General features: G+C 32.4%; 2 protein-coding genes and 1 long non-coding RNA gene across 3 annotated transcripts; all 3 read left to right on the forward strand.

Annotated features, from left to right (window-relative positions):
- Window positions 1–4,103: 4,103 nt before the first annotated feature.
- LOC107875503 (pentatricopeptide repeat-containing protein At4g18975, chloroplastic) lies at window positions 4,104–10,084 on the forward strand. Its single transcript, XM_016722241.2, has 2 exons — window positions 4,104–4,443; window positions 8,865–10,084. Exon 2 carries the CDS (start codon window positions 8,872–8,874, stop codon window positions 9,715–9,717), a length of 846 nt encoding a protein of 281 aa, XP_016577727.1. The 5' UTR covers window positions 4,104–4,443; window positions 8,865–8,871; the 3' UTR covers window positions 9,718–10,084.
- A 10,843-nt stretch (window positions 10,085–20,927) lies between these two features.
- Window positions 20,928–21,435, forward strand: LOC107874618. Its single transcript, XR_001675542.2, has 2 exons — window positions 20,928–21,011; window positions 21,104–21,435. It is a non-coding gene; the product is annotated as an uncharacterized LOC107874618 (long non-coding RNA).
- A 1,151-nt stretch (window positions 21,436–22,586) lies between these two features.
- On the forward strand, window positions 22,587–27,484 carry LOC107874617 (serine/threonine-protein kinase BSK5-like). Its single transcript, XM_016721379.2, has 10 exons — window positions 22,587–23,047; window positions 23,172–23,395; window positions 23,838–23,973; window positions 24,215–24,348; window positions 24,453–24,558; window positions 25,026–25,111; window positions 25,808–25,996; window positions 26,085–26,246; window positions 26,504–26,617; window positions 26,867–27,484. The coding sequence occupies exons 1-10, from the start codon at window positions 22,966–22,968 to the stop codon at window positions 27,107–27,109; spliced, it is 1,476 nt and encodes a 491-aa protein (XP_016576865.1). The 5' UTR covers window positions 22,587–22,965; the 3' UTR covers window positions 27,110–27,484.
- The last annotated feature ends 486 nt before the right edge of the window (window positions 27,485–27,970 follow it).

The following is a 27,970-nucleotide window of genomic DNA, read 5'->3' on the forward strand; positions in this document are numbered from 1 at the left end:
GGGAGGAGGAGGTAATGGCGAATGATAATTGTAAAGAATAAAATGAACGAATGTATACCGTTCCACAAATGTGTTTGAATTCAAGAACCCAATTCAGATTAATGATAATGTACATGATCCTAAAAGTGTTTATGAAGTGTGGTTCACTTCTATTATGATTTATTCACTTGCGTCTGATTTTCTTGATCCCCCATATCACATATGATTATTTACAGCTTTACATACTCAGTACATATTTCGTACTGACGTCCCTCACGGGGGACCTGCATTTCATGCTGCAGGCACAGGTGCTTCAGCTCATTCACAGCATAGATAGGAGCCAGGTCATACAGCAATTGTTGGTGAGCTCCAGTTTGCTTCGGAGCTTTCCGAGTCGATCCCTTATGTTTTGTTATTGTACAGGAGTCATATGTGGGCGGGGATTTGTCCCGACCCTAGTTATGTCATGTATATCCTAGAGGCTTTGTAGACATAAGGAAGGGTAAAGTCATGGAAGTTTATATAGTGATGTTATATTTGTATATGTGGTGGCCCCGACGGCCAAGTATTATATATATATATATATATATATATATATATATATTTGTGCGTGTTGTGCTGATACAGGTAATTAGACCCTTCTATATGCAACGAAGTGTTGTCCAAATTTTTGGTGACATGTAAGTGAAAGTACAGGTATCTGAACGGGTTCTCCCGGGCCTTCTCGGCTTTGGGTGTCAGTCCGACCCGATAAGATTTTGGGGCGTGACAGTATTATAGGTTAATTAAAGTACCATAACTTCTTTAAATACCTGCAAAAAATAAAGAAAGGAAGATAAATTTCTTAGTAAGAGCAGAAGTGTGTTGTCAATATATCAATAAGCTACTTGCAAGTATCAATATTAGAAAGGTATATATAGTAGTAACAAATTGAAACTCACCTAAGATGAAGAAGATGATGAAAGAAAGCAAGGAAGAATTTAAAACCGATCTGTATATCCAATGAAGAAAATCCCAAAAGTAACAAAACTAACATTATATAAACCTCTGGAAATACCAAAAGTAAATGGTTTTCCTGTTGGGTTTTTGCCCCGATTTTCTTACCAAAATTAAGTTTTACTTTTTCTTGAAAGGAAAATAAGAGTAATCATATTTACTTTTACTTTTTCTGAAAAGAAAAAAAATATAATTTTTTTCCATATTTGACTAACCTCTTTCTTGGAGGAAAGGTTTTGAAACTCTATAAATAGAACACCCCCTTCTCATACCAAATACAGTAGCATCCACAATGTAGTCGTTTAAAGAGTCCCGGGAGATTTTCTCCCAATAGTTTTTAACATTTTTTTATATTAGTTTTCTATATGTAGGCTTCTTGGCCAATCATATCAAATAATGTGTTTTTATTACAGTTTTCTTTGTCGTCTGAATTATCACTACGCTAGTTTGCAACTAATAGCTTTCGCATGACGCCCTCTAGATTTCGAACCCAACAAGTGGTATCAGAGCGTACGGTTCAAAGATCCAGTGGTTTGGTAAAACGAGGTTGAAGACAGTCCAAGGAAGTTCAAATCAATTTGCAATAAATTTGATGATAATGAGGATTTTTGTCCAACTACATGTGGAGAACAAGTTTCAATCATATTTTCAACATTCCTGTTGCTGCATCTTTAAAAATAAAAATAAAATATTAATTTTTAACCCATTTTTAACCATAATATTTTAAACCTTATTTTTAATCATGGCAAGCAGCAGTGATGAAGATTTTGTGAAGAACAAAGATAAAAAATATAAAGAAGGCGGATCAAGTAAAGAAAATCAAGTCAGAAAGGGGAGATTTGTTGGGTTTTTGCCCTGATTTTCTTATCAAAATTAAGATTTACTTTTTCTTAAAAGAAAAATAAGAGTAACCATATTTACTTTTACTTTTTCTGAAAAGAAAAAATATAATTCTTTTCCATATTTGGCTAACCTCTTTCTTGGAGTAAAGGTTTTGGAACTCTATAAATAGAACACCCCCTTCTCATACCATAACACAGTAGCATCTACAATGTAGTCATTTAAAGAGTCTCGTTTAGGGGGAGATTTTCTCCCGATTGTTTTTAATATTTTTTTTATATTAGTTTTCAGTATGTAGGCTTCTTGGCCAATCATATCAAATAATGTGTTTTTTATTACAGTTTTTTTTGTCGTCTGAATTATCACTACGATAGTTTGCAATTAATAGCTTCCGCATGACGCCCTCTCGATTTCGAACCCAACATTTGCCTGGCGGTGCAATAAAGGGTCATATGATTATTCTATTTAGTTGATTATGTTGAGTGGATATGGTATATTTTAGTGTAAGTTAGATCTGCTTATTTGTTAGTAGTAATGCTGAATTGGTATGATAATGAATTCATAATAAATGTTTGAGTAATTGTTAGAGGTCAGGTACACGGGAAATAGAGTATGGTAGTAGATGAAATATCAAAATATTGTTACCTTCAATCCTTTTTCGCTGGTGTGGATGGTTAAATTTTTTCCCTCTTACCTGTTTGTTCTATTTCAGTGAATGATGTAGCAGCCAACACATCTGATTTTTGGTCTGAAAATCTGAAGGATGACTTTTGTATTTGGAGTTTAAACAGTTTACGATCAAGTTGGCAATTTATACCGGCAGTAGACAGTGATTGTTGCTAAGTGGAAAAGGTAAAAGATAGTACATTAAATAGGAGTTACTGATAGAGCTAAATTGTAAGAGAAATTCCGTCGTAGTAATAGTATGTATCTTTTTCCAAAGTGCACATTTATTTCTTCATGACAGACATTTTGCAGGTATCACCTTGAGTATTTAGGGAGTGGATATAGAGAGAAACTTACTCGTTCATCTTTCACAAGAATTGTGTGAAAATGGACAAATGAGTCTTTGCTCTTGCGAGGGCGAAACTTGTCAACTACCTAAACCTTGCAGGTCCAGCCTGTAGTTTCTTTTGTGATGGAGTCCACAAAAAGCCTCTGATCCATTATGGTATCCGCTGTTGCATTGTCAAAATAGAAGATGAATTAGGTACAATATAAATAATAAAAGGGGAAAGAACTGGTAAAATCTGTCAATACGGGATGAAAGAATATCGACCATTGCAAGACAGCAGCCGAAAATGTTACAGCCGGCTGGAAAATCTACGCTACCGACTCCTTTGTCATGAAATGTATCAAGTGGTAGCAATAATTTACATATCTGTTCGTATAACGTCAGTTTGAATAAGAGAAGCATATGCCGAACGAAAATTCAAAGCTTTTGAACCAACCCAGTTGATCCATACAAAGAACTTCACTACCTTAGATATTTGTACATATAATGTCCATTTGAATAAGAAAAGTATATGCCGAACAAAAATTCAAAGCTTTGAAACCAACATTGTTGATCCATACAAACAACTTCCTTTTGAACTATGTAGTTAAGCGAAGTGAAAGTTTAGATGTCGTAAATTGGTTGTCCAAGCAAAATCAGACGAACAAATTACAAAGGACGGATTAATGGACATTCCAACAAACTACATAGATATTAAGGCTGCAAATATCTTGCTTACAGAAGACTTTGAGCCTCGGGTACTATTAGCTTTTGCAATTTGAACCCTTTTTAACCTCATCACGCAGTATTTGATGGTCTTATTTTACATGCCAAATATTTCCGTTGAGTCAATTTATGTATACGCATTTCATATTTCAATCGTGTTCATGATTGGTTGATTTCAGTCACATATTATACATGTACATATAACCAAACCATCGATCCTTTACCTGATCAATATGAACCTCTATATTAATTGGACCCTAATTCATTCTTAAGACATACCATGTTTATTCAATCTGAAAATCAAGAATCTCAACAAATGGAAGTGACATTGAAATATTAAACAAATGGTCCTAGTTCAGAAAAACATAACTCAGTAGCAAACATATAGAAAAGGATAAAGATACATAAAAAACAAAAACATTTTTTAAGTACATACCATTTTGTGTTGCTTGTGAATTGCCTCGAAACAGATAACGCCGCAACTCTAAAATTAGTAATAATAATAATAATAATAATAATTACTTATAAATAAAGAATTAATATACTACACAAAAAGACAAAATAATAATACACCCATTCTTCATTTATATACAAGAGTAATATCAAAAAAATGGAACATAATCATGGTTTTTATTAATAAATAGTAGTAGTAACATTTATCGAAGACAAATCTCTTATTATAAATTATAAATATAAATTAGTAAATTTAAACTAGAGAAATACAAAAATTCTCAAGGTAGCCCTGCCAAGCGGAGGAGAAATAACACTGCCTTGGCATTTAAAAAAAAAAAAAAAAAAAACCTCGTCTCTGTTTTTCTTACTATTTCCTTTGCACTCAGAGTCTCAGACCCAAACATCACCGCACGCAATACCTCCGGTTACTTCAGTCCATTACCGGCGATCACCAGGTACGTACTTTTTCCATTCCTCTCCTTGTTGTTTTCTCTCTTGCACTACGCAGCCCCGGTTTCCCAACTCCACTAACCCCTGTAAATTGAAAGTATTTTGCGATTAATACATAGTATATTGTGGTTTGAGTTTCCATATTTTCGTCGTTGCGCTGTAATTGTGCGGGTCGGCACCTGCTAATATTGCTTGTGATACGTTAACTGTATTATGCATATGACATGTTCGACGAATTGCTTGAGTGATAAACTCAGTCTGAGTAACCAGGAGACATTGGGTGTTGATTATAAGCAAGTGTGGGGTGCTTTTGGGTACGCCTTTTCAGCTCGCTCAAGCTGAAAATTTTCCACAACTGAGATAAGCAGTCCTTTGGCATTGTATTGAATGACTGTCATCTAAAAGAAATACTATGTGACTGTCTTTGGTGTTCGAATTTTGTGTGTTGGAGAGCTGCCAAGAGGTTGAATACATTGTGTGACTGCTATCTTGTTTCATAAACATTTTGTTTGACTGTAAATGACTTGGAATATATAGGTGAAATGATTGATGACTAAGCTAACTTTTACCTTATCAACAAAAGAATGTGCAACAATAGGAAGAGTTCTAGTGAGCTCAACAATGGACAAATCCGAACAAAGAAGGAAGAAGAGAGGGAGATAGGAAGAAAGAGAGAGACAGGAAGAAAGATATTCTCATTCAGCTTGTTCCTTTCTCATACACTGCAACAGCTAACCAAATATAATCCCACACTGTGGGGAATGTACGCAGACCTTACTCCTGCCTCAGTGTTAGAGAGGCTGTCTCCAATAGACCCTCGACTTTGAGAAAAATCCTCCAAAGTAGTCCAAAAAAGAAATAACAGAAGTACAAAAACAACACATGTAACAAAAAAGAAACTACAACAAAATAATATGATAGTCAAAGTACAACCAACAAGAAATAATAACAAAAATCGAAGGAAAAGAAACTACCGGAGCAATACTATAACTACTAGCGTGGACAGATAACAAGACAATGCGTTGCTACATACTAACTTTCTACCCTAATCCGTCCTCTACAACTTTCTATCTACGATCATGTCCTTAGTAATCTAAAATTATGTCACGTCCTGTTGAATCTCCTTTCTCAAAAGTTCACATGAGGGAGTTTTTGTTTCAAAACACATGAAAACTTATGCAAACTATTCCCTTTTCAATACTTTATGGTCATTTCTTTCATCAATCACATGCAAATTTTTTATTAGGAAACATGAGTATTTGTAAATCAAGAAAAGCTCCTTTCATTCGTTCATAAAACAATAACAATCCATAACATTGTTAGGACAATGAGTTTCATAACAAAATCATGCAAATCATGCTTTCATATAACTTTTCAAACTAATAACACATGTACACATGAAAACAATTCAAGTTTAGGAAAAACAACCTCATAGTTTATATAAAATTTATCATAAAACGGGGCTTACAATGCATGCTCTTCAACAATTTCAAAAATCATATCATGTACAAAATTAAATACCTTAAATGCTTGTTTAATCGATAAATTTATGCCCACGGAGTTTAGGATAGTCCCACATACAAGAAATTTTGCATTTTAAGATTCAACTATTCTGGTTTCCCTAGGACAGTATAACCTGTATCGTTTAGAATGATCTGGATAACCAATGAAAAAGCAACGCGAGTCTCTAGGTTCAGTTTTATTTATCTTTACCTTGGACATCTCCAAACTCGAAAATGATTTAAACTGGGTTTTCTATTGGCACACAACTCAAAAGCGGTTTTAGGGACTGACTTGGAAGGTACACAATTAAGAATGTACATGGATGTTTTAATAGCTTCACTCCAGAGAACTCTGTAAGTTAGATACTCATCATATTCTCATCATGTCTTTTAAAGTACGGTTTCGCCTTTCAAGATAGTGAAAAAATTCTAAAACAATTTTAATTTGCAAATACTACCAATACACTTTCAAACATATTTATTTACTTTTGACAAGGTATAAAGCAGCGGAAAACTTTGTCAATGAAGACAATCATTTTTTTGCAATTACAGCTTCAGACAGTTTTCTTTTAAACTAACAGCACTTCGTTGATTAAGTTTCACATCGAACGGAAACAACTGTTCCATTACCCAGAACCCGAAAAATACGCCACAATTTCTAAAAAACAAATCCAATTGATTTGGTTTCATCCGCTTTTTCAAATCCAATTGATTTGACCATCGACCGACTCTTAATCATATGTACACCCTTTTTAATATGGAATAAAGTAGTGTGCAACAATCGGAACGAAGTCAGCAGCCAAAAGGAATAGGAAAATCGTTTCAAATTTAGGTTTAAGATGGAGTGCGTCACGATCATTATTTTCAATTATTTTTCTCATGAACTGAGTAATAGGGTTCAAGATCTATGTGAAAGCTTTGATACCAAGTGTTAAATCAATAGAGAAACACACCACAAATTCACATAAACCAAGAACACTAAAGTAGCGGAATATGCGAGAGGAAAAGTGCGTATCTTTGTCCTCCATTGTATCACCTAACCGAAGACGAACAACGCTGAGTCTTCCTCTCTTTTGCTTATGGGCAGCTTATGAGTATACGTCTTATGTTAAAGCCAGGACAGGGAACCTAGCCTTAACCTAGTGCACCCCTATTATGGGCTTACAGGTCTACTACATGCCTACACTATTGCCAGCCCACACCAATAACATGAAATGGATACAAGCCCATATGGAATCCGCATGAATACAAGGCCTGTGTCTTGTCCACCAACTAATAACATCAGCCCGTTTTACTTTAACTTAATAAAAAATTAATATTAAGTCCACATTAAATAAATAATTCTAACATTCTAATGTTCATACACACACAGACTAATTGTTGGTACCAACCAAAGTCGTTGGTATGTTCCAGATCGAAATTTTGGCTTGGTTATCCCCGGAATTTAAAGGTGGATATCATATCATATGCACTCTCAAGGATCAAAAGTAGAGTACTAAGCCTATTGAAATAATTCACAGGAACCTTCTCCTCTAGCTTGAGTTGAATGTCATATAACTCTAGCGACAGAGTCAGATGACTAATACTCCATATCGAGAAATTTACTTGAATATGCAGAAACAGAGATTAATAGCCCGCAGAGATATCAAAACAGATTTCAAGAACCTACAGTGTCTAGCCAATGTTGATAAAGCACAAAATAACTGCACTTGTTCTTATGGAAAGAAGGTTGAGTGTCAGTTATTCCACTCCTACCGCCCAGCCAACTGCAAAATCAGTTCTCCTATTACTACAGGGTACAAAATTTAGTATTCATACTCAATTACCCCAACTAATTAACACACTTCATATGACATATCAAAGTATGAATTTCCCATTTCCTAATAGTCTGACATAACTTGCACAAGATATTGCTTTTGTTTGCTCCGTTATGTCCTATGTAGCAATTAGATTTACTATCCGTTGTTTGCAACATTGATGCTGGCCATTTCTAGGTCGTTAGATTAGATCTTGCTGACTTTTGGGTCATCATAGATGGATTTTTAGAGAAAAATTGCGGAACACACATGTATATTTTGGAGGCCCAACTTCTAAACTTAAAAGAACTTTATCAGTCAACTCAAAGTGGGCACTTCGATATGAACTCTCCTTTTGCAGCCCAAAATATTTGAACATTCGCGTTAGATAATTTTGTTGCTTTCTCTTAATTTGTTGACAAGGAGATGCACAAGATATACAAATATGGAACATGTGGGTATCATGTAATGTACGAAACTATATGCCAAGTGAGTCTTTTATTTATAGATTTTTTAACATTTTCAGATTCCAAATAGACATCGATAAAGTTTTACGATATATAGGTGTTAAATGGGATTCTCTATTCAAGTTTAATAAGTTCAAATAAATGGGTTATGTCTAATTAATCCAAAATGTAATTAGGCTGAAATGAATTGAATCAAGATACGTGAGTAACATGCTAACATAAATGTCACTTGGTCTCTTAGCTAGGGGCCCTTCTACCACATGGTCTTATTCCATGTTGATGGAATTCCCCTGAGTCCCCCCCTTAACTGCTGGCCATAACTTGCAAGGTCCCAAGCCTTGGGTTCATAATGTACTGGCACTTCAAAAAGCGCCACTACCCCAGTTGTAGTTTGGCGAATTTCTTCAATATGGGTCAATGTCCAACTTTTTCTGCAAAGGACTTATGATTGCACTATGCTGTTTGCCTTTGAATCTAGTTATTTCTAACTGCTATACAATTCCTTTCGTTATTTTATGCATTCTCAAGTGTTGGAGCTTACTGACTTTTAAAATAACTGGTGCTTTACTGTCGTGGCAACTGGCAATGCAGATTATGTCCAGAAAATTTCTGCTCTGATAATTCATGCATTGATACCTTGTTGTTTTTACTTAAATGCCAGGCTACATATGATGTCCAAATTGACAATAATTACAAGGCTGGCTAGACAAATTAGTCAACTTACAGTGAATAGAACTTCCATCCTCACCCACAGTTACAGTACAGATGTGCAGCATTCAATCCCCAAAAGGGGTGATGCAGAGACAATAGGGTCCTCTCGTGATCAAGTTGGCTATAAATCTCTCTCTTCCTTTGCAAAAAAACCCATTGGAGGCGAACACAAACCCCAAGTAGGAGAAAATGTCTCGAGGAAGGACAAGATTAGCTTTCTTGTAAATACTCTTCTTGATCTAAAGGATAGTAAGGAAGCTGTATATGGTGCACTTGATGCGTGGGTTGCATGGGAGCAGAATTTCCCTATTGGATCCCTAAAGCAGGTGTTGCTCAAACTAGAGAAAGAGCAACAATGGCATAGAATTGTTCAGGTCATTAAGTGGATGTTAAGCAAGGGTCAGGGAAATACAATGGGGACGTATGAGCAGTTAATTAAATCACTGGATATGGATCACAGGGCAAAAGAGGCACATGAGTTTTGGAATAAGAAAATCGGTTCCGATCTGCATTCTGTGCCCTGGCGGTTGTGTAGTCTTATGATCTCTGTATATTACCGTAATCACATGCTTGAGGATCTTATTAAGCTATTCAAGGGCTTAGAAGCATTTGATCGGAAACCTCCTGACAAGTCAATCGTGCAGAAAGTAGCTGATACATATGAGGTGCTAGGCTTTCTTGATCAGAAGGATCGCTTACTGGAGAAGTACAAGGACTTGTTTACGGGGACATGGGATGGAAGTCCAAAGGGATCGAGAAGATCTCGACCCCAAAGAGAAGAAAAACAGCCACGGGAACATTAAGGGTTATATAAATATGTATGTTTAGTGTGCAGGTATTTGATATCAGGTTTACGTAAGTAATCAATCTACTCAATATTTCCAGTGATCTTATTTTGGTGCGGTTGAAAATTATTTGTTGCACTGTCAAGAATCTAGCGAACTCTCCATGCAGGATAATGGGAGCCTGTGCGAGCATTTGCCCTGGTGTCAGCTTGTTGAAATCTTTGAATGCTATTTAGATCAAACTGCTATGTTTCTATTACCTTTTAGCATCTTCTGCTACTTGTCTATGGAGTTAGATGATGTGATTAACACATGTACGTGAACGAAAAACAGAATGGTGAAATCATATTTCATGTTATGAGACACCCATGAAATTCCATTGCTTGATATGAGGTCCAGTTCAAAGATGGTGGTGCTGCATTTTTGCAAATTGAGCTCTCCTTTCCTTGTTTTAGTATTTCTGCAAATTGAATATTTTTTTCCTTAGCTGCACTTGCTATCGTGCTTGAAATTATGGTCATTAACAATTAACCTCTTTTTCGAGATGAAAATTGCATGCAGTGGCGTACATTCTAACAATCAGATATTAAGTAGCTAGGCTGCTTAATTGTGTGATATAACAGAATGGGAATTTAACCGGTCAGCGAATGGAAACAAATACGAGAAGTCATTTTGTGAAGAGTGAACATGAAATTCTAAAAGTAAAATATTCATTGACAATAATAATTGGAGAATTTTTCTTTAATAAATTATACAAGTATGATCTAGTTCAGTTTTCATACCCCACTTTTTGTTAGCTTTACTGGTTGGTGTAGTAGTTTTATTGTAGGCACATCCTTCTCTACTTGATGTGATCTTTTCAAGAGTAGAAAGAATTAAAGTGAGTTCGTGTTATTTAGCGTATCATTTGAATAGCGACTTATTCCATCCAGATCCAATAAAGCCATCTATATCAATATTTTGACTTGGAATGCCTCTTTGTAAAAAAATGCACTGTTTGACCATCTGTGTTTAAGACAACTGCTCAATAGGAAGAGAAAAAAAATCAGTAATACAACATCATGTGTACTAGTGATTTATTCTAATGCTTAGCATGTAAAATTGGTAAATTAGTTAACCTAAATGGTTGGTCCCTAGATAGATGATGTCACCACGCAAATTGGTCTGTCTATGGGTGTTTGTGTTATTGACCCTTAACTTTGATTCCAGATTAGCTATTTCTGGAAGGTCAAGCTATTAGATGATCGGGGGAGGGGGGAGGGGGGAGGGGGGGATAGCCTCAAATCTTCATTGTCAGTCCTTTTTCCTATTTTCTACCTCTTTGGTCCAGCAAGTAAAGAATTAAGACGAGCTCTAACACGTACACTCATTAAAAAGTAATTAATATGTAGTGGCGATTCTGTGAACCTTTCCCTTTTTATGTGTTTTGATCTATTTACCCCTCCCTATGGTTGTTGTGTGTTATTTCTGGAATGTGGAGATGGTTGACATGATTCCCGGTGCGGTTCGAAATGATTTGTGTAAATTTGTGGTTTTTAGAGGTTGGAAAGGTTTCATAGTTAACTTCGATCAATATTTGTTGTTCTGTGTGTCGAATCGCAAAGTGGACTGTGCTAGCAGATTCAGAACATCGATTTTGAGCTGAAAGCGTGGTTGATTCAGTTTTATGGATTTTGGATCTCATTTTGACTCTTGACTCGAAAATTACTAAAATTAGGTCTCAGAGGTTAATTTTGTGAAAACAATCTATTTTCGAAAATCCAATATCGCCATGGAGTTCGAACATTGAATTTAGTCTAGTTTTTTATCATACTAGTTTAGGTGTACGTGTCTTGCGCGTGTATCTCATTTTAATGAGTTCAAATATAACACTAAATAGGATATTTATTTAAATAATAAAGATGAATATAATAGTTAAATTTAATATATTTTGAGTATGTAAAGATTGAGAATTTATTTATTAAACCTAATCTTTATCAAAAATATTTTTAAAATTCGATCGACATTCATCCACATCTGTAAATTGCAACAAAACAATACAATGATAGAGACATCAAAATAATACAATTAAATCTAATCTTTACACACAAAAATTTTCTCAAAGTCGAACGACACTCATCTAGCATGGTATCACCTGTAAACAATAACAAAATAGTACGATAGTAGAGATATCAAAATAATACAACTAAACCTAACCTTTACATAAAAAAAATCCTCAAAGCCGACCAACATTTATCTATCACCTGTAAACTGCAATAAAATAATACGACAAAAGTGATATCAAAATAATACAATTAAACTTAAATTTTCCACACAAAAACTTCTCAAAGTCGATTGAGATTCATCTACAAACTATAAACTACCACAAAATAACAAACTAATAGAGATATTACGATAATATAATTAAATCTAACATGTACCTAAAAAAAAAAAAATTCAAAGCTGACCCATATTCATCTAGCATCTGTAAATTAAAATAAAATAATAAAATAATAAAGATATCAAACAGTACAATTAAACCTAACCTTTACCTAAAAAATATTTTTAAAGTCGACCCGCATTCATCTAACATCTGTAAATTAAAATAAAACAAAAAATATTTTTAAAGTCGACCCGCATTCATCTAACATCTGTAAATTAAAATAAAACAATAAGATAATAAAGATATCAAAACAGTACAATTAAACCTAACCTTTGCACAAGAAATTCTTTAAAGTCAACCGACATTCATCTACGACCTGTAAACTATAAGAAAAAATATAATAGTGATCACAAAACTTCGATCTTAATCCAACTAATTCTTGTCTGAGCGAAAATTTTGACCGTAAAGAATGATTTTGAATGAAAACAAAATATATATATATATATATATATATATATACACACACACACAAATGTTGAATTCCATTATGCTGATAAAAACAGTGAAGAAGTTAAGGGCTAGAAAATCAAGTATCCACCAATCTAGACATGCAATCGAATCAAGTTAGATGAGCATCAATCATATTCTCCCAATAGGCAAACCAGTTTGTTCACGTACATCTCAATATTTATAAAATATTTTCTTAATAGAGTCTTATTTTAGGAGTATTTTTTAAATTGAACAGTAAAAAGAAAAATATTAATTAATTCTCCTACTATATATTTTAGAAAGTCTAGTAGAAAGGAAAATATAATTAATTCTCCTACCATATATTTTAGGAGTTCCATATATTTTAGGAAGTCTAGTTAATATAATAAAAAATAATTAAATAATAAATTAAAAATATGTGAAAAGACAGTTTTGTCTAAAGAAGAGTCTTTTAATGAAGGACAATAAGTTCAAATCACTTTTCTAAGGGTCTTCACACTTTTAATATATTATAGATATAGATATAGATATAGATATAGATATAGATATACATTATAGATATTTCTATTTCTATTATATAGAAGAGGTGGTTTCGTCCCCTCATGTAATTACCAAAAAACCCACCTACTTCCACTTAATTACATATCATGCCCCAATATATAATGATTCCATCATTTCATCATAATGGTTTAAATATTTAATATATTCTTTTAATTTATATTAATTAACTATAACTACATATTGAAAGTAAAAAAATTTTATTTATTTAATTGCCTATCATGTTCAAAACTAATTTGTTACCATAAATCACAATAATTAATAACTTAAAATATTTAAAAGACAAATAGAAATTTTATTGACTCGTATTATTTTAGCAACGCCACATAAATTGAGACAAAATAAAAAGTACTACAAATCATAATAATTAACAACTTAAAATATTTAAAAGATATATAAAAATTTTAGTTGACTCTCAAAATTGTATCGAAGCCACATAAATTAGGACACAGGGAGTAAATATATTATTTGATAATTACGTAAAAAATATTATAAATCACAATAATTATCAAGTTAAAATATTTTTTTAAAAATAGATAAAATTTCTATTCAACTCTCAAAATTTTATCGGTGCAGCATAAATCGTGACAAAATAAAAAATTATCTTAATTAATTGTAGCTAAATATTTAAAGTAAATCAATTTTATTATTTTAATTGAATTTTATATAGAAAATTAAAATTTTTATTTATTTATTTTAGTAAATTTAAATTTTAAAATTATTTTTTTCTTATATAGAAATACTAATATTTAAACTTAACTTTAAATTTTTAAAGTACAAAATTAATAAATTTAATTTAATAAAATAAATTTCTAATGAATATTTTCTTAGAATTTGTGTTGGGTCAATATGTATCAAATTAAAAAGAAATAAAGAAAAATATATAGTAAAATTTTATTGTTGTGAAAGATAAATATAAGTATAAATAACATAAATATCAACACTTTTGAAAGTAATTACACTCTCTCCCACTTTTTTAATTACTTTACTCTCTCTCCCTATTAATATACACAACATAGCCGATATATACATAGCATTCTATGTATATGTTGGGATTTTTGTAATAAGTTTAGGGAGTTGAGATTTTTTGTAATATTGAAAATATAAGTTGTGTATTTGTGTAATTTTTAGTAAATATAATGCACTATCCAATAATGTTTAATAATATCATATTTTGCATATGCAAAATATAGCATCCCGTATTTAATTAATATACTACTCCGGTGAGTTATCGATGATTACTATTGGATATGATAAAATTATATTAATTTTTATAGTAATAACATAATCAATCGCTCTTAATTAATTATTATGAGTCATGTAGGTATTAAGAAAATAAATAATATTTAATAAAAAAATAAAATAGACATAAAATGCAAAATTAACTGTTAATGTTTTAAATTAAATAGTCGTCTTTCAAACGATGATTTTACTATATCACCCCTTATTATAAGTCATTTCTTTATTAGAAAATTAAGAATAATAAAATGATATATCAACATAAATATTTGATTGACTATCCGAATTATATTAGTCCCACATAAATTGGAATGGGACAGAAGAAGATATAAAGCAACATATATTATTTGAAAAGAAAATAAAAAGTACTGTAAATAACAATAATTAACAAAAAAATTTAAAATGTTGACTGATTTCTACTTCAGCTGCTTCAATCATGATTTTAATGTATCACCCATAATTAATTATTATAAGTCACTTATGTATTGAAAAATTAATAATATTGAATCCATGCTTTCACTATATCACTTATAATTAATTATTATAAGTTATTTATGTATTAAAAATAAATAATATTTAGAGATAATACTCAATTACCCCCCTGAACTATACCCAAAAGGGTTATGCGACACCTCAACTTAAAGGGGTCCTATTACCCCCTGAACTAATTAAAAATAAAATTTTCACCCCCTTAGTGTCTATGTGGCACATACGTGGCACAATACATTGAAGTGTCCACGTAGGCACACGTGTGTGCCACATAGGCACTAAGGGGGTGAAAATTCCACTTTGAATTAGTTCAGGGGGTAATAGGACCCCCTTTAAGTTGAGGTGTGGCATAACCCTTTTGAGTATAGTTCAGGGAGATAATTGGGTATTTTTTCTAATATTTAATTAAAAAATATAAAATAAACATTTTTGACATGTCTGATTAAGTTACTTCAATCGTAATTTTATTATATCACTCCTAATTAATTATTATAAGTCATTTATATATTAAAAATTGCTAATATTTAATAAAAAAAATTAAAATAGACGCTTATGACTTGTCTGCTTCAGCTGCTTCAATCATAATTTTACTAAATATCACCCCTAATTAATTATTCTAAGTCATTTAAGTATTAAAATTTTAATAATATTTAATAAAAATAAAATAGATATAAAAATGATAAATTAAGTCTTGATGTTTCAAATTAACTTGACACCTTATATGAGGTCCACTTAATTTTTTCACAAGTATTTTTTATAGTAATTGTGCTATGTCACTTCTAATTAGTTGTTGTAAGTCATTTAAGACATTTATGCTTCGCTACTTCAATCGTGATTTTACTATATCACCCCTAATTAATTACTATTGTCATTTAAGCATTGTGCCACATAAGTTGAAATAGAAAAAATATTATAAATCACAATGATAAAAAATTTAAATTATTTTAAAAAATATAATTGTCTATCGTCGACACAAAAATTGAAAAGGGAGAGTAGCATATATTATTCAAAAATTACATAAAAAGTATTATAAATTACGATAGTAGAAGAAAAGTATTACAAATCACAATAATTAAAAACTTAAATTATTTTTAAAATATAATTGACTATCAATGCCACAAAAATTTAGACAATAAAGTAACTTATGTTAATTTGAAAATTACATAAAAATATTATAAATTATAATAGTTAACAACTTATATTATCTAAATACATATTAAAATAACATATGTTGAACTCATTCTAGATTCCGGATGAATCCCAGAAAACATATGCAATCCTTTTATTAAAATTTTTTATTTAAATATATCAAGATTGAAAAGACAAATAAATATTTTAATGTTGAATCTGTGCTGACACGGGCCACGCACCTCTAGTAAATATATAAGAGGGAGTTTTGCCACTAGCAAGCAGGGGTGCCCCACCTTAAATTCTATTATCATTGTATTTTATATTCATTGGGGTGACACATATTAAAAATACAGTATATTGCATATTTTAGTGGGAATAATTTATAACTTAAAAATATATTATATTTAAAAATGTAATATATTCAAATATAAATATTGGTTCAGTTATTCTTGGTAAAAAGATTAACCAAATACAATTTCAATTTCATAAATTTAATAATTAAAAATTTTAAATCATTCAGTCAGGCCCATTTAAAATTTATCGACCTTAATAATATTTATTAAGTAGATTTGTCAACGTTAATAATATTTATTAAGTATTTATTTTAGACTTAATAAAATTATTTACTACCACACAAATATATATAATTTATTTTAGATAAAAAAGAATATTGAAGTCATTTCATCATTACCGTTTTAAAAAAATTATTACTCCCTTTAATCCAAAATAAGTGAATGTTTGAGCTATTTTTCAATGTCCAAAATAAGTGAATTGTTGATTCTTCATGAGACATGTTAAAAATTTATTTCAGTTTTACCTTTCATTTACACTTTCTATTTATGAGTTTTAAGAGACTTAATTGACTTTATTTTAATATGGCTAAAATTTCAAGAGTAGTTTGATAATATCTAAAAGAGTAAAAATAAAAATTCATACTAGTTTCTTCTCCTTCATAAGTGTATATTGATGTAAAAATTCACTTATTTAATTTTGGACTAGAGAAAGTATTATGTAGTAGTTAAATTCTTGATCATTGCAAAAAAAAAAAAAGAAAATCACAGCAAAAAATACCAATTATTAACATTTTCTCTTTTGTGTATGAATTTGTTGGCTTTATATCTCCAAAAAGGTATCCATTTTTTGTTCATTTTAATAACAAATTTGAATATTGAAATGTGAAACGCACCATAACGACTTCTCTTTTTGTAGTTTAAAGGGGATTTTTAGGGGAGAAAAATTGTCACCGTTTTCATGACCACTTTGTCTTCCTAGAGGTTCTCTCTTTTTTTTCTTTTTTGTGAATTTTGTACATGCAATGGGTGGTCGTTCCAATTTATATGCATCCAACATAGGTAAATATTTAGTTTTTTTTTATTATTATTATTGGGAACTTTCATGAATGAAGAACCAATCTTGGTTGTGCATGCAAATGGCATATCTTTAATATTGTGAACATAAGGTTGTTGTTCGTTTTTAGCTTTGAAATTGGAGAAATAACAGAGAAAAATAAATACAGTAATTGTATTGTCAAAGGGAATTATTTTATTAATAATTTAAAATATATATTTATAACTAAATTTCTAACTACACTCTAATTTAAATTGAAATAACTAATTCCTATTCAAATAATAAAAGGACAACTAATTCCTAAATCACATAGGACTCTAATAATTAAAAATTACTAAAAATATCTATTCCTACTTTACTTTATTTCTGAGACACATTTTCAACACTCCTTCTTGGATCAGAAATTGTCTCGGCTTCGGCTGAATTTGGCCTCTTGAATAAATTTGTCAATTTGTCTTTGTTCTTGCATGACTTATGTGCATCTTCTGTATTAAATAAGAAATTTTTGCCTCTCATATCAATTTGTAAGATCTCAAGATCAGTGGAATCAAAGATTCGACAATAGTTATCTCCAAACAATAGTTTAAATCCTTCTTCCATTAGTTGACCAACATTTAACAAACTTTTATCAATATCGGGCACGTAAAGGACATTTGAAATTATTTTTGTACCTGAAATTGTTTTGATTGCAACATTCCCTTTTCCTTGAATATAGTCACCATTCCCAATTCTGATTTTCTTATTTTCCAAATGCAAAAACTCTTTAAAAAGAGTTTTGTCACATGTCATGTGGTTTGTATAACCACTATCAATAATCCAAAAATTAGATTTCTTGGTTAAAGAATATGTTGCCACAAATAAGTGATCTTCTTCTTCTTTGGTGACTTGGGTATCTGCTTCATATTTTTTAGATTTGTTTTTGCAAATCACGACTTCATGACCAAGTTGATTGAATATCTTGCATTGTGCATCTGGTCTCTTCCAACATTTAAATGGAGGATGACCTATTTTGCCATAGTCCTGACAAGGTGGGTAATTTTTTTCTGAAATTATTACCCTTGCTTTGAGTCTTATGGTTGGCTGCCAAAGCTCCTTCAGCCAAACTATCCTGTCTTATAAGCCTCCTTTGCTCTTGCACCTGCAACGTATTTAACAATTTTGCCAACGTAATCTTGGACAGGTTTTTTGTGTTTTTCAAGGTAGTTATTGATACTTTGTATCTTTCAGGCACAGTGACAAGAATTTTTTCAACAATTCTTGAATCTTTAAATTTTATGCCAAGCAATCTTACCTTGTTAACAATGCTAAGAAGTCGGTCTGAGTACTCTTTGATGGTCTCAGATTCCTTCATCTTTTGCAATTCGAATTTCCTTATTAGATTCAACACTTTCATGCCTCGTATTCTTTCATCTCCTGTGTATTCTTCCTTCAGATAATCCCAAATTTCTTTTGATGATTTAAAGGCCATAATTCTCATGAAAATTATTGGAAAAACACTAGCAAACAAAGTTGTTTTTGCTTTTGCTTTAGCTTTTCTGATTTTCTTTTCCTTTTGATTTTTGATCTGGGCCACCGTGGGATTATCGGGCAGTGAAAGATAATCATAATTCTCCTCTACGGCCTTCCAAAGATCTAAAACCTCAAGATAAGTCTCCATTCTTACTGCCCAAAGATGGTAATTCTCACCACCAAAGACAGGAGGGGCTATTTGGGAAAAGTTGTTTTCCGAATTCTCTCTCACAAATCTCTCAAGAAAATAAGCTCTTGATACCAATTGTTGGTTTTTAGCTTTGAAATTGATCTCTCAAGAAAATAGGCTCTTATTACCAATTGTTGGTTTTTAGCTTTGAAATTAGAGAAAAAACAGAGAAAGAGTTGGAGAGAAAAATAAATACGGCTATTGTATTGTCAAAGGAAATTATTTTATTAATAACTCAAAATATATATTTATAGCTAAATTTCTAACTATACTCCAATTTAAATTGGAATAACTAATTCATATTCAAATAATAAAAGGACAACTAATTCCTAAATCACATAGAACTCTAATAATTAAAAACTACTAAAAATATCCATTCTTACTTTACTTTATTTCTGAAACATATTTTCAACAGTTTCTACCTCAAGTTTCTCCATTGATAATATTGTTTCTGAACAAGGAGATAAAGCACTCAACGTTGTGTTTAAAGGTAAGACTTAATGGCAATGGCTGTTGGATAGCTATCAAACATTTCCAGTCGTCAGCATGCATGGCCTAATTCTCGAAAATTTCTTGTCATGCTCATTTGATCATGTCTTGTTTTATTGAAGTTCTATAGCATTTTTAGCAGTAAGATTATGTTTTCAACACGTCCCTTCGCGTGTGGGCATAGGTGGAAATAGAGCATAAGCTATGAAGTTTGAATGAACTCAATACCTTTTGTTCAAATACAAGCAAATCTTTAATCGTGAACCAAATAGCTATTGATAAACAATCTGGCTTAGATGAAGGTTGGGCTGACCGGACCAACTTGGGCCAGGTATGAGAGGAACCACCCCACAACGGTGTCATCTCAAGAACAATGTCCATACGATGAGGTGTTCACTCGGAAATAATTAACGAAGTCACCCGAGACCACCTAAGTATGCCAGCAGACAAATGAAAGGACATTCTGTCAAGAATTCCAGAAGGCACAGCCAGCCCTTGGCTGAACTGCATCTAACAAACGCCTATAGGTTGGTTGCTCTTCGGCGGCACTATGACAAGTGGCGGTCACTCATTTGCCATAAGCAATATTGACGCCCTATAAATAGATAACCCCTCCGATCCCCTGTTGTAAAGGATGAGATTTCTGCTCATTCTAACCCTTGAAGCAATAATATTTCTTTAGCTTGGTCCTTAAGCATTTTTCTATTTTCTTTAGCGGTTTTAAGGTTTTCTTGTTGCCGCTCTCGAGCTCATTTGTGTCACACACTTAGCTAAAAGGATCTAGTATTTGGCTTACGTTACAAATTTATTCCTAAATCCTTGCCTTGTACAATAATTTAATCTTTCGGTTACGTTATTTAGTTTTATGTAACTTATACTACTAACCCGAAGCTAAGACCGTAACACGTGCTCTTGACTCACGAACAAAACCCGGTAAGCAAAAGTGGGCCGGTGCCGGTTTGTACCGAACCGGCCCAAGATAGTAAGTTTTTCTCTCTAGAAGTAACACAGGCTAAAGAAATTGGATTTTTACATTATATACCATACTTTCCTATGGTAAGAAAATTAACAATTTTCCCAGAAGTAACAGATTACAAAAATTGGATTATTACATTATATACCAAACTTTCCCATGGTAAGAAAATTAACAATTTTCCAGAAGTAACACAGATTAAAAAAATTGAATTTTTACATTATATACCAAACTTTCCCATGGTAAGAAAATTAACAATTTTCTTGAAGTAACACAGATTAAAAAAAAATGGATTATTACATCATATACCAAACTTTTCCATGGTAAGAAAATGAACAATTTTCCATGTTCTCCATATTGTTTTGGCAAGTAAATCCTTGTTTAATTGTATATGGGTCAAACTAATTTCACAATTTCTAGTATAAAAGATAAGAGAAGTGACTAGTTTATTCACTAAATAAATTCTTCATCAATAATAATGGAACACTTTGGAGCATTTTCCCGCTATTCCTTTTTTCTCATTGCTTGTATTTGCGGTATGTATAATATCGTTATTTGCTTTTCAAATTTGTTGAATTTTCAATTTTGTTTCTCTCTATCAAGTCCTTTTTTTTTTTTTTTTTGACAGGCATATTCGTAATGACTCAAATTCTCTCAGCAAATGCAGAAGTATGTGAAGTAGAAACTCTCGATGATTCATGTGATGCAAAACAATGTTTGGCCGACTGCCAAAAAGATCATGGAGCTAATTTCATTGACGCAATCTGTCAGAAAGGAAATATATGTTTATGCTTCTTCAATAGCGCCAAGCCATGTAATCCCGGACAAAAATCTAGAAGACAACATCGTACCCTCCAAATGTATTAGAATGGTTATGTTGGATAATTTAATTTTATGTTAAAAGAATACATTTATTTATGGGAAGGATTGATGAAAAGAACTCATTTCTAAGACGCCTCAGTTCTTACATAAATTCTACTAGTAATTTTAATTTACTATTATTTCCTCCTCTAAAGTCTTTTTTTTTTTTTTCTTCTTTTGGTAATTTCCCAGAGTTGATTACAAACTAGATAAACGTTTCCACCTTGAATCGTTTAATAAATATAAGTTCCTGAAAATAGTTGTCATGAATTTTAAATATACTATAGTCGTTTTTGAATAAATATTTGTCAATTTTAAAAATTAAGAAAGAATTACTTAACTTTAAAAAAGAATGATTCATTTCTTTTTTTGGTAATACTTTAATTTCAACTTTCCATGTGACATATTTAGGACCACAAGATTAAAGGACATTTTAATACATTTGACACAACTTTAATTTAAGACCACAAGATTCAAAAGTCTTCTTTATTTTCTTAGACTTTGTGTCAAGTCAAAATAGATCATTCTTTTTTAAACGAATGAAGTAATTTTTTCTTAAGAATTATGCAAAATCTTATTATGATAACTAAAAACTAAATAACTCGAGGAGGGACAAAATTAAATGGTGTCATAAACCTCGTGAGACGTCCAAAAATGAACAGAGTGCCGGAACGGAATATATTGGAGTATTAAGTACTAATAAATAGGCCACTCATAAAGAGAATTGATTATCTAGGCCACTCATAGTTATTTTTAGTTTTATTATATTTTTATGAGAAATTTTTATTTTTACACCTATCATATTTTTATTTTACACGATCTAAAAATCTTATTTTATATTTAATTTTATTATATAATTTTACAAGAAATCTTCATTTTTACACCTATCATATCTTTACTTGATCTAAAAATACCACTTTATATGCATATGTTATAACACATCATGAGAAATTAATAAATCAATGAATGTCCTCTAATTTATATAATTCTTGTACATTATTCAAATATACTAGCATCATAACTCCTCGAATGAAAGAAAATAATACAAAAAGTCAAATAAATTCTAGAATTCGTAGAAAAAGCATGTTGTTTGAATTTTTTTTTAAACACATCAAACAAATGAACACAAGATATGTGTCTTAAAAAATATACTTTTATTATTTAACCATGATTAAAATTTAAAAGATAGATATATAATTCATTTTGATTTGTGCATGTTACTGTTAAATTGTTTAGTCAACAACGTTAATTCTTCCGAAAGAATAGAAGATAAACGTAGCTTTGTCAAAAAATGGTCTTTCTTCTATGTTCCTCTCCCTCTTTTTTCCTATGAGATCAATATTTTGTAGAAGTTAAATTCTTTATCATTGCAAAATAAACAACAGCAGAAAATACCCATTATTAACATTTTCCCTTTAATTTGTGCATGCATGAATTTGTGGGCTTTCTATCTTCAAAGGGGTATTTATATTTTTGTCCATTTTGATAACAAATTTGAATATTGAATGTGAAACTCAGATAACCATTACCATTTCTCTTTTTCTAGTTTAAAGAGGATTTTTAGGGGAGAAAAGTTGTCACCTTATTCATGACCACTTTGTCTCCCTATATATTGTGAAAATTTGTATAATGGGTGGTCGTTGTTCCAATTTGTGTTTCTGTTTATGGCCTTCAAATATCAAATCGCATGATATACATGCTTCCAATATTGGTAAGCTTTTTCTTTTTAAAAAAAAAAATTAGTTGATTAATTTGGACTTTCAAGAATCAAGAACCAATCTTGGTTGTGCATGCATGTATACGTAAATGACTTATCTTTTATTTTTCATGTTCAGAAAAATGGACTGAAAATGAGCAGTTGAATTTACCAGCTTTCAAAGAATATGGTTTGGAGGAGTTGAAGGTTGCTACCTCAAGTTTCTCCATTGATAATATTGTTTCTGAACATGGAGAAAAAGCAGCCAACGTTGTGTTTAAAGGTCGACTTAATGGCAATGGCCTTTGGATAGCTATCAAGCGTTTTCAGTCGTCAGCATGGCCTGATCCTCGACAATTTCTTGTGAGTATTCATTTCTCATGTCTTGTTTTGTTGAAGTTCAATAACATTTTTAGCAGTATGATTATGTCTTCAACACGTCCCTTCACGTGTGGGCTAGAGCATCAGCTGCGAGTTAGGACGAATCCAGTAGCTTTTATCCATTGGATTGTGGACCCTGCAACTAAGACAGGCTATGCGTCTGGTGGCCAGTTTGTTCCACATCTGCGTGTGGATCTGATTCTTTTTTATGTGCCAAACGCTTGAAAATATGTTTTGTTTTTTGATTTGCTGAGAGATATGAACTCAAAACCTCTTGCCTACTCTGCTTGCATGTTGAATTGTGCAACCATCCTATCTAAAAGTTTAAGTTGTTAGGGTGAGCGAGACTTCTAATTATATAGTTATATTTTCGGCAAACAAGAAGATGATGTGTATTTATTTGGAAGTTGTGTTCATTGTTAAGGATGAAGCAAAAACAGTGGGGCAGCTGAGGAGTAAGAGGTTGGCTAATTTGTTAGGGTGTTGCTGTGAAGGGGGTGAGAGGTTGCTAGTGGCTGAATTTATGCCTCATGAAACACTATCCAAACATTTATTCCATTGTAAGTTCTTCTCATTTTCTCTTTGTGGATTTTATAAGATTGAGAAAAAGCAATTGATTATCCTTCATATTCATTCTCATTGTAGTGTGCTTGATGTGCCAATTTAAGCAATAGCTCTGTAATCAAGTCGTTATCTAACCTAACCCTTTCGATGTCATGTGTAATGAGGCTTAAAACTCACAGTATCATGATGTGATATTTGTCTAACTATATATAGTTTATGTTGGTTCAATTGATTTAGGGGATAACCGACCATTGGAATGGGCGATGAGGTTGAGAGTTGCTTTGTATCTGGCACAATCATTAGACTATTGCAGTGGTAGAGGGAGAGAACTATATCATGACCTAAATTCTTACAGAGTTTTGTTCGATCAAGTAAGTTTTCTTTTGATCTTTACCCTATATATATGTATTTGTGCTCCATAAACATTCAAGCCATCTGTACATCCTTGTTCTTACTATGAGTCAACACATGACAGGATTGCGAACCAAGGCTATCATGTTTTGGCTTAATGAAGAACAGTAGGGATGGCAAGAGTTATAGTACAAATTTGGCCTTCACACCTCCAGAATATTTGAAGTCAGGTACATCAGCTGCTATCAAGTTTTTAACTGCCATACACCAACATGTTTGAAAGACATTGCTAAAAATCGCGGAACAACTTAAATACTGATCATTACCAAATTAACAGCTCTCAGAATGAGGTGTTAGTAAAGAAGATTGAATTCTACTAATTATCTCACCTAATATGATAGAAATCTTCCTTTTCTCTTTATTTCTGCTTATACATGTTGGTTCTTATTTGCATCGTTTAGAGAATGATTGGCTGTCTCTGGCTTAAAGAGTCGTTATAGCATTTTCTTGGATTTAACATATATAGACATTGTCTAATACTATGACATGAAGAAGTTTCATAGTGAACGAGAGCTATTCTTTTAAGAGTACAAGTGACTAAACTCAACATGTCTTTATTGAAGAAGCTGAAGATCGATAATCCACCTTTTCTAGTCAGTTATTTGATTTGAATGTTCTATCGTGATTGCAATGGCAGGTAAGGTGATCCCCGAGAGTGTGGTTTACAGTTTTGGCGCCCTATTGCTTGATCTTATAAGCGGGAAGCATATTCCTCCAAGCCACGTAAGTGCTGAGTTTGTTTTCAAAACTGTTCCTCAAGAAGAAAAAGGATATTGAGTTTAATAACAGCTTCTTTCTATGCACACAAGGATATGATAATAAACACTCAGTTGATGGTCTCCGTCTAATTTTACAGTTTTACTTCAATTAAAGCACCTAGTTCACCTAAATGTATTTCTCGAGGCCTTAGGATTGGACATTCAAAGGTTTGAAATGATGTGAAGAAAGTATGTTAATGCCTACTATCTTCAATTTTAGTTACTTCACCTTGAGCTTTCTGTATTGTCAGGGTGGTAACAACAAACTCTCCAGTAATAACTAGAGTTTGAAATGATTTAAGGGGTTCATCTAAGACCTCTACAGCAACTACGCCACAGTCTCAAACAAGATAGGGGGTTTCTCTATTTAAACTCATCTCAGGCCGATATTATACAAAATAGAAGCATAAAAAGTACTAGAAAAATCGTTATATTTTATTTTCTTCAGGCCGATATTATATATAGTAAGTCTTCTAAAGCACTGCGTGGGCTAAGTCAATAGAAGAATATTAGCCTTCAGGCATGTGCCCCTTAAGCTCCTAAACATGCTATATTGATCTTTGAACTGCAACATGTTTAACAATAACCCAACTTATTCAATCATTCTCACCATCTTAAACAGGTCCAACTGAAACCATTTCTGATTCAAATTCTTATGCAGGCACTTGACCTTATAGGCGGAAAGAATTTTCTGATTCTTATTGACTCATGCTTGGAAGGTCATTTCTCAGATGTCGATGGGACTGAGCTAGTGCAACTTGCTTCACGTTGTTTGCAGTATGAACCTCATGACCGGCCAAATGTGAAATCTCTTGTGGCCTCCTTAACACCTCTTCAGAAAGAAAAAGACGTAAATATACCTTTCGTTTTAGAATTGATGCATGCATGTTACTTCTTCCTTTGTGATTTTACGAAATTGGACTCGATATACCTTGCAGGTTCCATCAAACGTTTTGATGAATATTGCTCATGAAACCACCTCACCTACCCAGCCATCCTTAACACCCCTTGGTGAGGCTTGTTCGAGATGTGATTTAACTGCCATACATCAGATATTAGAAAAGGCTGGATACAAGGAGGATGAGGGGATCGCTAATGAGGTTAGTACGCTCAAATTCCCTTAACTGGAACAGCTAAGAGGAGATATGTCCATGTTAAATTGCTGTAATGAAACTAAAAGTGCAGACCTTGGTTTTCAGTATCACTGGTTACGACTGTCAGTTATAGCAAAAATGCAGATAACAGTTAGAATGCAATAGCAGACTTAGCAGCATACCAGTCATGACTATTTTTGTATCAGCAGATTCCATTGGATTTTGAGGAACAAAACTTATGTGAAACTCTTTTGCTTTTACAGCTTTCATTTCAGATGTGGGCTAATCAAATACAAGAGACCCTGAATACTAGGAAATCTGGCGATTCTGCATTTCGAGAAAAAGATTTTACAACTGCAATCAAATGTTACACACAGGTAAGCAATCAATATGGAAACTGCACATGATTTTACACCTAGTACAATTAGTTAGTATCATTTTCATTATTAAAATGATTGCAGTTCTACAGAGAAAAAGAATATTTTTTTTCCATAATTGGAAGTGAAACAAGATTTAGATTGTATAAGACATGCTATGATATAATATCCTATGTCAATCCATAAGACGCGCCATTTTGTAAGTCATGTAGTGATGAGTACCTCTCAAACTGTTTGTTTGCACTGCAGTTTCTTGAGGGTGGAAATGTCAAGTCCCCAACGGTGCTTGCAAGGCGTTCCTTGTGTTACCTAATGAGTGAGAAGCCACAAGAAGCTCTTGCAGACGCGATGCAAGCACAAGTACAATTTTCCAATTGGCCTACTGCTTTCTATCTTCAGGCAGCTGCACTCTCCACCCTGGGAATGGACACAGATGCCCGGGAAACACTCAAAGATGGCTCGGCCATGGACATCAGAAGAATGAGGCAATAAATGTCTAGGTTATTGAATATATTTCCTACATAAAAAGACGTTGTATATATCACCTTCCATACTTGATTCACCAATATCAACTAATTGTGGCACAGAAGGTTTCTTCATAACATCCGTTGGAGGGCAGGTACATTTTTATTCTGCTCCTGCCTTCTGGGAGAACTGGTGTATCTCCCACTTTTGTAAGTTATTCTGCGAGTTCAATTGGCATTTGTGGAGATGTAGATGGGAGAACTGGGACCAAATTGTTAGCCAAAGTCACAAATACTACAAGTTTATACTAGTATTTATTTTTGAACTCTTTATGTTCTCTGTCGATAAACTCAATATAGCATGAGGTGGAGATCAAAGATCAAGTATGTTTTATTGGTTCTATACTGACTTCAGTTGCAGGAGGAAGAAGGGATGTATCGAAAGATTCTTCACATATTCTAATGCTTATTTTCCAGCATGTTGGGAAGTTCATAAATGAGAAAGTTCTGAAAACAACAGAGTTTGAGAAAGGACTGAATGAAAGTTTCACCTAATAAGGATGTGTTACGACAACTTTATAAGCTGATCAAACTAACTTATAAGCGCATTTTGGCTTATTGCCAGTTTCAGTATATTTGTCCACACACATAATTATTCATTTATAAAATTAATTTACCTAATATTTGGATAAGTCTATAAGCTGGTCAAACTAGATTGTAAGCAATTTTTTCACTTGTTTTCAGCTTAAACATTTTTGTCCAAGTGTGGACTGGATGGTAACCTTTCAATCTCTCAAGAGAACAATATTCATCAAAAATGTTGTCAGAATAAACTCTTGATGGATGTAGGAATGTTTCCATATCCATGATAGCCATCTTGTGGGCCTTC

Source organism: Capsicum annuum, chromosome 6 (assembly GCF_002878395.1).
Source record: "Capsicum annuum cultivar UCD-10X-F1 chromosome 6, UCD10Xv1.1, whole genome shotgun sequence".
NCBI lineage: Eukaryota > Viridiplantae > Streptophyta > Magnoliopsida > Solanales > Solanaceae > Capsicum > Capsicum annuum.

Bases quoted from the DNA above. Each gene is read 5' to 3' on its own strand.
- LOC107874617 (XM_016721379.2), top strand. From the start codon at position 22,966: ATGGGTGGTCGTTGTTCCAATTTGTGTTTCTGTTTATGGCCTTCAAAT. The intron at 23,048-23,171 runs GTAAGCTTTTTC...TTTCATGTTCAG, and splicing joins TATACATGCTTCCAATATTG to AAAAATGGACTGAAAATGAG. The intron at 26,247-26,503 runs GTTAGTACGCTC...TTGCTTTTACAG, and splicing joins ATGAGGGGATCGCTAATGAG to CTTTCATTTCAGATGTGGGC.
- LOC107875503 (XM_016722241.2), top strand. From the start codon at position 8,872: ATGATGTCCAAATTGACAATAATTACAAGGCTGGCTAGACAAATTAGT.